The sequence below is a fragment of the Hyperolius riggenbachi genome, chromosome 1 (assembly GCF_040937935.1).
Source record: "Hyperolius riggenbachi isolate aHypRig1 chromosome 1, aHypRig1.pri, whole genome shotgun sequence".
NCBI lineage: Eukaryota > Metazoa > Chordata > Amphibia > Anura > Hyperoliidae > Hyperolius > Hyperolius riggenbachi.
This window is the reverse complement of record NC_090646.1, coordinates 579,270,953-579,280,503: the sequence shown is the minus strand read 5'-3', so window position 1 is coordinate 579,280,503 and position 9,551 is coordinate 579,270,953. Positions and strand designations below refer to the sequence as shown.

The 9,551-nt window shown below is 48.2% G+C and overlaps 1 protein-coding gene across 1 annotated transcript in view; it reads left to right on the top strand.

Moving 5' to 3' along the window:
* The window catches only part of FAM151B (family with sequence similarity 151 member B), a 56,465-nt gene that overhangs the window by 6,690 nt on the left and 40,224 nt on the right, over positions 1-9,551 (top strand). The window contains exon 3 of the mRNA XM_068271700.1: positions 6,980-7,139. Within this exon, the coding sequence (XP_068127801.1) occupies positions 6,980-7,139 (160 nt within the window). The remainder of the gene's footprint in view (positions 1-6,979; positions 7,140-9,551) is intronic.

The following is a 9,551-nucleotide window of genomic DNA, read 5'->3' as shown; positions in this document are numbered from 1 at the left end:
GTACTCATAGGACGGTGGGCCCTTAGCGCACCTAGGCTGCAAAAAAGTGTCACACGTGGTATCGCCATACTCAGGAGAAATAGTATGTGTTTTGGGGTGTATTTTTACACATACCCATGCTGGGTGGGAGAAATATCTCTGTAAACGAGAATTTTTTTATTTTTTATTTTTTACACACAATTGTCCATTTACAGAGATATTTCTCCCACCCAGCATGGGTATGTGTAAAAATACACACCAAAACACATTATACTACTTCTACTGAGTACGGCGGTACCACATGTGTGGCACTTTTTTACAGCCTAGGTGCGCTAAGGGGCCCAAAGTCCTATGGGCAGTATAGGAACCCCACAAGTGACCCAATTTTAGAAAGACACCCAAGGTATTCCATTAGGAGTATGGTGAGTTCATAGAAGAATTTTTTGTCACAAGCAAAAATTGATTTTTTTTCCACAAAGTGTCATTTTCCACTAACTTGTGACAAAAAATAAAATCTTCTATAAACTCATCATACACCTAACGTAAAACCTTGGGGTGTCTTCTTTCTAAAATGTGGTCACTTGTGGGGTTCCTATACTGCCCTGGCATTTTAGAGGCTCAAAACCGTGAAGAGTAGTCTGGAAAGTAAATGCCTCAAAATGACTGTTCAGGGGTATAAGAATCTGCAAATTTTGATGACAGGTGGTCTATGAGGGGGCAAATTTTGTGGAACCGGTCATAAGCAGGGTGGCCTCTGAGGTTACAGGTTGTATTGGCACTGAAGTGCAGGAAGCGCTCAAATCGTGACCTGGACATGGCAGCAGAGAACATGGGCATGTGATGTATTGGGTGCGTAGACCAATAAGACTGCAATACATTATTTTTGACTAGACCCATGTTAAGGAGAAGGTCCCAAAAAATGTTAAGTTTGGAAACTTGGAGTGGTTTCCACTGAAAAGGCTGGGCATGGTAGCTTCTTGGATTGGCGGTTGCATATTGTGTGGCATAACGGTTGGTCTCAGCCGCATTTCAGTCGTAGAGATCCACGTTGCAGAACAGATGAAAAAAGTCTAGGGCCGATCCTAGATTATCTGTCTCCACCTGGACTCCAGACTGGGCGGTGAAAGGGGGCAGTACGGGTGCTGCGGAACCAGGGGATTGCCAATTGGGATTTGCCAGCACCTCTGGGAGACTATGGGTAGTATGGGCTCGTTTTGCTGGTGGCTGCGACTCGGGTCTTAATGCGCGTGCCACCGACCCAGTTTCTACTACCATGCTGGTGCTCGCCACTTCACCAGGGTCTACGGTAGTACTGGTGCTAGGTCCAGGAGATGCTACGCTGCTGGCGCATGCCTCACCAAGAAAACTCGGATCAGCGCTAGCACCACTCTGCTGCCCTTGAGTCTGATCCTGCGGTCCAGTGACATGGGGTGTGGTACGCCTGGCTCTAGCCGGGACCTCAACCTCGTCATTGCTATCAGTCAGAGAGCCACTGCTGTTCACCGGTTCGTATTCTGACCCGGATAATTCGTCGGATGAGGCTTCCCAAATGCACTCACCCCACTGGGCCAGAATCTCGGCGGCCTCTTCAGCGGAATACCCCTTTTTGCCATGGTGGACTGCTAAATCTAGGGGATATTCCTCTGAGACTACCCAGGAAAAAGAGCACATACCTAGCAAAAGGTAGAATTTGTGAAGTAGAAAGCTGTGGTCACTGAGTTTTGATTAAATAAAAAAATCAAAACTGATCTTTACAGCGCTACAGTTACTGTACAGTGATTTTTGCAGTGGTCAGAAAAAAAATTCTGTCACTGCGGTGGGGCGGGTGAGGGTTTGGCCGGGTAACCCGGATCAGAAGCCCGCAGGGGCAGATTAGGGCCTGATCTGATGGGTAGGAGTGCTAGGGGGTGACAGGAGGTGATTGATGGGTGTCTTGTGGTGATTAGAGGGGAGAATAGATACAATCAATGCACTGGAGAGGTGATTAGGGGGAGTCTGAGGGCGATCTGAGGGTGTGGGCAGGTGACTGGGTGCCCGCAAGGGTCAGATGAGGGTCTGATCTGATGGGTATGATGGGTTGCAGTGAAGGGGGTGTTTGATGGGTGGCCAGTGGGTGATTAGAGGGGGAGAATAGATGCAATCAATGCACTGGGGAGGTGATCAGGGGGGACTGAGGGTGTGGTCGGGTGATTGGGTGCCCACAAGGGGCAAATTAGGGTCTGATGTGTTGGGTAGCAGTGACAGGTGGTGACGGGGTGGTAGGTGATCAAGGTGTGATTAGAGGGGACAATAGATGCAAGCAATGCACTGGCGAGGTGATCAGGGGGGGGGGGCAGGTCTGAGGAAGATCTAAGGGTGTGGGTGGGTAATTGGGTGCCTGCAAGAGGAAGATTAGTGTCTGATCTGATGGGTAGCAGTGACAGGGGGTGATTGATGGGTGATTAGAGGGGAGAACAGATGTAAACAATGCACTTGGGAGGTGATCTGAGGGCGGGTCTGCGGGCGATCTGAGGTTGTGAGCGGGTGATCAGATGCCCTTGCAGGTTAGGGTCTGATCTGATGGGTGGCAGTGACAGGTGGTGATTGATGGGTGATTGACAGTGATTGACAGGTGATCAGTGGGTGATTACAGGGGAGAATAGATGTATACAGTACACGGGGGGGGGGGGTCTTGGGAGGATCTGAGGGTGTGGGGGGTGATCAGGAGCCCCCAGGGGGCAGTTAAGGACCTAATCTAAAATATAGCGTTGACAGATAGTGACGGGGTGATTGGGTGCAAACAGTGGTCTGAAGAGGTGGTCAGGGGGGGTTCTGATGGGTGCTGTGGGCGATCAGGGGGCAGGATCAGTGTACTTTGGTGTTTACTACAAAGGCTGCCTCCTCCCCTGGTGGTCGCTCGATCACTGGGACCACCAGGGGAGGAGGCAGCCAGTATAATACAGTTTGTATACATAACAAAGTGTATTATACACTTTTGCGCGGTGAGATCGGATGGTTAACAACCCACCGGCGCTGCTAATTGGCCGGCGGGTTGAAGTCGCGGGTGGGCGGAGCTTAATGCCGGCGGATGCGCGCGATCCCCGGCTAATCAGTCCCCCAGGTGCCGCCGATGATCGGTGTTACGCGGTCCTGGGGGAGCCACCTTGCTGACGCCCATAGGTAGTAAGCGGTCGACAAGTGGTTAAGAGGATGAGAAGTGAAAATGCCATAATAATGAATACAATTGCTTATTTTTAAATCTTTCCTCACCTCTATTTACATTCTGACATTTTATCCCTGGTGGTAACCTCTTTAGTTCTGCCAGGTGATGTTTACAGAATGTTCCTTACTGAGAGTTCTATGCACAGAGGGAGATACTGCTTGTTTGGCAGTTGGAAACAGCAGTTATTTTCCACAATCCAATACAGGTTCATAGACAAAATGATCTTTTCTCTAGTTACTTAGACAAATGAAAGTTGCTTTATTTAAAGTGAACCTGAATCGAGTAAAAATATTTAAAATAAACGATGTACCTGCAAATGAATATTACATACTTACCTCGCCGTCAGTTCAGCAAAGAAGCTCATTATTTTTCTTTTAACAATGATCCCTTCTAGTTCTGACAAGATTTTGTCAGAATTGAAATATATCTGTTGCAGTCAGTTATATATCAGTTGATGTCAGTTATAACTGAAAGGACAACTGATGAGCAAGGTAATGTCAATGTTTTCCTATGGCTAGAGTGGGTGATATTACAGTTTAACAGTGTGCTGACTAGGAAGCTGTTATGGGGTCATTGCCATTTAAAAAATGGAGGACAGAGAATTCCATTGATCACAGTGGGCAAACAGGAGGCGGGAGAGTAGAAAGAGGTGGGTGAGCAGACTACACAGGAGGTAAGTATGATGGAGGTATGTTTATTTGAGGGGAATATGTTGTCTCGTTACATGTTTATGGATAGTCACGGGCTACTTTTAAAGTGTAAGCCTCATACACATGTAAGAGGAATTTCGGCAAAGGCAGCTGGTTTGGGCTGTCTCTGATGAGAATCTAGTGTGTGTATGGTGGCCTCAAAAGATCCAGAGAGCCAGGTTGTCTCCACTGAGCACCAGGCAAGCCCATTGTTTTCTACCACCCTACCTACTGTAAGCTGCTCTGTCTTCCATCCTTTCCCCTTATATAACAGAACGCATTGCTGGCCTCTAGACTAGTGACGAGTCTGTACAGCACTCTGCTCCAGTCACCCAGGGAGGAGTACCGATCCTTGCTGGCGACAGTCAGTATACGTGTGTAGCCACCTTCACTTTAAACCAGACCTGAACTCAGAATGTCCTCTCTGCTCTGAAAGATACAAAACGGCATAATAACCTTTTAAACAAAAACATTTCTTTGTTACAGCTGATATAAATCTGCACTGTTTCTACTTCCTGCTTTCATAGAAGCAGACATATTAACAGCCTGTGCTTTCAAATGAGCTTATCTGCTATCTCTGCTGTGGTGGTCATGAGACACAGGGGAGAGCTCAAATTACAACTGATTAGACACATGAGGGGGAATTAGACAGGCTAAACGCTCTAAATGCATACAGGGTGCATTTCTCTGTTACTCTTCTGTCCTGTACAAGAGTTCAGGTCCACTTTTTTTTTTTTAATTATCAAACAATGTTTATTGAAGTAAACAGCCAATAAACAACAAAAATATTAATAGTCAAGACAAAAGGCACAAATAGATGGGTGAACATTCTTCTAAAACTGCATTAGAAAAAAGAAATGCAAATACAAAACAGATGGAGCACCGGGTCCACATATATCAGACACTGCAGTATAGAAGGATTTAATAAATGTAACATACAAATGACAGAGAAGGCCTGAATTTTAACTGAGACACATCACAGGTCCACTTTAAAGAAAGATTGGTACAATTATCCTTTATTTCAATTTCTGTGAATTATAGAGAAATTCAGGATCCCCACTGGAATTGTACACAAGACGCTTTGACTTTCATAATTTGAGCATATAGGTAGAAAAAAAGTTTTGTAAAAAAAAAAAAAAACCTTTTAATGGCTAACTAATAGACTTAAAGAGACTCTGAAGCGAGAATAAATCACACATGCCCCTGCTAAACCGCCGCTATTGCGCCGCTAAACGGGGGACCCTTCACCCCCAACCCCCCCCTGCAACACTTGGTCGCTCATGGAGGCAGGGTTAACTGCTGCAGCCCTGCCTCCAGTCGCGTCTATCAACGGCGCATCGCCGCCTCTCCCCCGCTCCTCTTAGTGAAGGAAGACTGAGAGGGGCGGGGGAGAGGCGGAGATACGCGCTGACAGACGCGCGTGGGGGAGGGCTGCGGCGGTTAGCCCTGCCCCAACCAGGAAGCGCTCCCCCGCTGCACCGAGGGGATTTGTGAGGTGAGGGACCCCCGTTTAGCGGCGCGATAGCGGCGGTTTAGCAGGGGCACACATGCCCCTGCTAACTATGAGGTCTGAAGCGAGATTTATTCTCGCTTCAGACTCTCTTTAAATGATGCGAGCTTTCTGGGATCTAGTCCCCTTCTTCAGGCATATTTCCAGATGTAAGCTGAAGTAAAACACTGATGCAGATAAATGGTAAACACGAAGTAGACAGTTGTGCTGGTTACTGTTTATCCATTAGGTGTCAGGTGATCAGCAGGCTGGAGCCAGTGAGTTAGTGCAGCCATACTTGAAATCCAGCAGGTTTCTGAAGATTATGAAGCCAAGTCAATCATGTTACCGTATATACTCGCAAGCAAGCCGAATTTTTGACCCCCCCCCCCCCCCAAAAGTGGGCCAAAAGTTGGGGGGTCGGCTTGCTTGCGAGTCACGTTGGTCGTTGTCCACCCCCCCATGGGGCCGCCGCTGCTATTAGCTTACCCTGCGGCTTCCAATAGTCCCCTCTCCGTCTCCCGGCGGCTGCTGCGTGATGACAGAGGACGCTGTAGGCAGAGCGGCTTCCTGTAACGGCGATGTGCATCGCCGTTACTATGGAAACCGCTCTGCCTACAGCTTCCTGTCATCACGCAGCAGCCGCCGTGGAGCGAGCTGGTGTGAAATATTTACATGCCCCGGGAGACGGAGAGGGGACTATTGAAAGCTGCAGGGAGAGCTAATAGCAGCGGCGGGGAGGGGGGCACTATACTAGCTATACTTGGGCACTATACCAGCTATACCGGGCACTATACCAGCTATACCGGGCACTATACCAGCTATACCGGGCACTATACTAGCTATACCGAGCACTATACTAGCTATACTGGGACACTATACTAGCTATACTGGGGCACTGTACTAGCTATACTGAGCACTATACTAGCTATACTGAGCACTACCTACCTATACTGAGCACTATACTAGGGCACTATACTAGCTATACTGGGCACTATACTAGCTATACTGGGGCACTACCTACCTATACCGAGCACTATACTAGCTATACTGGGGCACTGTACTAGCTATACTGAGCACTATACTAGCTATACTGAGCACTACCTACCTATACTGAGCACTATACTAGGGCACTATACTAGCTATACTGGGCACTTTACTAGCTGTACTGGGCACTATACTGGCTATACTGGGCACTACCTACCCATACTGGGCACTATACTAACTATACTGGGACACACTGGGGGGGGGGGGGGGAAATCACACGGCCAGCATTTCCTACTGCCGGCTTATATCAGGGTCAATCATTTTTTCCTGTTTTTTCAGAGTATATACGGTACATATTTTTTACAAAACCGGTTTGTTTTTTTTACCTATATAATTTGTTTGGCTAACACGGTACAGGAACTTTTTTTGTTACTATAATTTGAGCATAAGCTCCAGGCTAGTAGTTCAGTCCATAATATATCCTCTGGCCACGCACTGTTCCAGGTGCACATAAATGCAAATGAGGATTTCTTGTGCATACATTGAAGCCCCTCAGTGGATCTCTGCCTTAGCAGCCTTGGTACATTGTTCATGTTGTACAAGTTCACGTCAAGCTTATGTTGTTTTCCACAGGTGATGCCCATATGATTGAAGCTGATGTTCTCCTTCGTGGCTCAGGGAACCAGGAACCAATCATGGCTCATCCTCCAGCTACTGACAGTGACATCACTTTGAGGGATTGGCTTATTGCAGTCTCTGCTTCTAATAAAGGCAGTAAGCTTGACTTTAAAAGGTAAAGTGAGCATTAGACGTTTTTACAATGTTGAAGTCTTTGGCTAGGTTCAGTGGTCAGCTGCATAACCCATTATGACTGAACTGCAATGGAGACTGGCCATAGACATTAAAGGATAACTGAACTGACATGTGACATGAGATAGACATGTGTATGTACAGTGCCTAGCACACAAATAACTGCTGTGTTCCTATTTTTTCTTTCTCTGCCTGAAAGAGTTAAATAACAGGTAAGTAAGTGGCTGACACTCAGTACTAACTCAGACAGGAAGTGACTACAGTGTGACCCTCACTGATGAGAAATTCCAATACAAAGCCTGCATGCAGTGAGTTGGAATAACGCGATCCATTGGTGTGAATAGCTCCATAGAATAGTATGGGCAGTGAATTGACATACAGAATTATTCTGAACAGCAACTGACCACTGTGAACAGGGCCTTTCATCCAAATCTGTTTTGTTTTTAACCAAACCACTTCAATTTTTATATGCCTATGTTTTTAATGAGTTTATTGGATCTTACAACTTACAAACCATCTAGCAAACAGCCATCATCAGGATCTCAAAACCATAGATTTTCCGTAGCATAAGGCCGTTCCCGACGACCAGCAATTTTTTTTTTTCTTTGAGCTACAAGTGGTAATTTCTGCGATCTTTAGACGTGGGTACAAGCGCATGATCACGCGAATGACATTTAGTCCTGCACGCCAATAACGACCGTCACGGCGGATCAGATTTTTTTTTAAGACTCTAGGCAAAGTTCCGCGATTGCTTGACTTCCAGTTCATGCTCGTCATGTGATGTCGCAAGCAGGAATAGGAATCGCTAAACGCTCTTCATCAAGAGGACGTTGCTGGACCAATCAGGTGGTGAGTATTCAGCTTGTGTATTGTAAAGTGGGGATCAGAAATGTATATTATGTGGCAATAGCAGCTGGGAATGGGGCCAGCGTGATCTACCATAAGTGTCAGATTTGTTCCATGGCTCCCAACTGTTCCTTTTTCAGGTGGACAGTCCTTCTTCGAGAACCTGATCCCTCTTTCTTCCTCATTTGTCCCTCTGTTAGGACTCATGTGCAGACCTATGTATATACAGTAGACTCTCAGTTATCCAGCACCGATGGGGATTGGCTGATGCTGGATAAGGGTGCTTTCTGGTTGCTTGAGACTCAATATTAAAAAATAGGCCTAGCTAATACAGAAGTATACCTCACTTTGTAAACATACTATGAACTGTGTATTAAATGTTAAAATACAGTAATTGAAAGTATATTAACCTTGGGGGAGCCTCGGAACCCAGGCTTTAGGCACAGCAGAGCCCACAAACCGCCTTCAAGTAGTTAGCCTTCACCACTGTGAGTACTGCCGGTCATTTGTACTGGTAAGATGCGTTTCTGATAACTGGCACTCTACTGTATATGTATTTTGTTAAATTGAAAAATGTTTAAAAGAAAACCAAAAGTGAAAAGAAAAATTGTCTAGTTACTTACCTGGGGCTTCTTCCAGCTCTGATGTCCTCCTGGTCACTCTGCATCATTCCTTACTCTGCTGTTCCTCCAGTGCCCCCCCCCCCCTCCAAACCTGGATGCCCCATGCTGCCCAGCTCTTCAAATGCAGGATGCCCCATGCTGCCCACCTCTTCCAATGCTTGCTGCCCGCCTCTTCCAATATTTGCTGCCCGCCTCTTCCAATGCTGGCTGCCCCATGCTGCCCGCCTCTTCCAATGCTGGCTGCCCCATGCTGCCCGCCTCTTCCAATGTTGGATGCCCCATGCTGCCCGCCTCTTCCAATGCTGGATGCCCCATGCTGATCGGCCTTTTCCAATGCTGGCTGCCCTACGCTGCCCGCCCCTTCCAATGCTGGCTGCCCCATGCTGCCCACCTTTTCCAATGCTGGCTGCCCCATGCTGCCTGCCTCTTCCAATGCTGGCTGCCCCATGCTGCCCGCCTCTTCCAATGCTGGCTGCCCCATGCTGCCCGCCTCTTCCAATGCCGGCTGCCCCATGCTGCCCGCCTCTTCCAATGCCGGCTGCCCCATGCTGCGCGCCTCTTCCAATGCCGGCTGCCCCATGCTGCGCGCCTCTTCCAATGCCGGCTGCCCCATGCTGCGCGCCTCTTCCAATGCCGGCTGCCCCATGCTGCGCGCCTCTTCCAATGCCGGCTGCCCCATGCTGCGCGCCTCTTCCAATGCCGGCTGCCCCATGCTGCGCGCCTCTTCCAATGGCGGCTGCCCCATGCTGCGCGCCTCTTCCAATGGCGGCTGCCCCATGCTGCGCGCCTCTTCTAATGCCGGCTGCCCCATGCTGCGCGCCTCTTCCAATGCCGGCTGCCCCATGCTGCGCGCCTCTTCCAATGCCGGCTGCCCCATGCTGCGCGCCTCTTCCAATGCCGGCTGCCCCATGCTGCGCGCCTCTTCC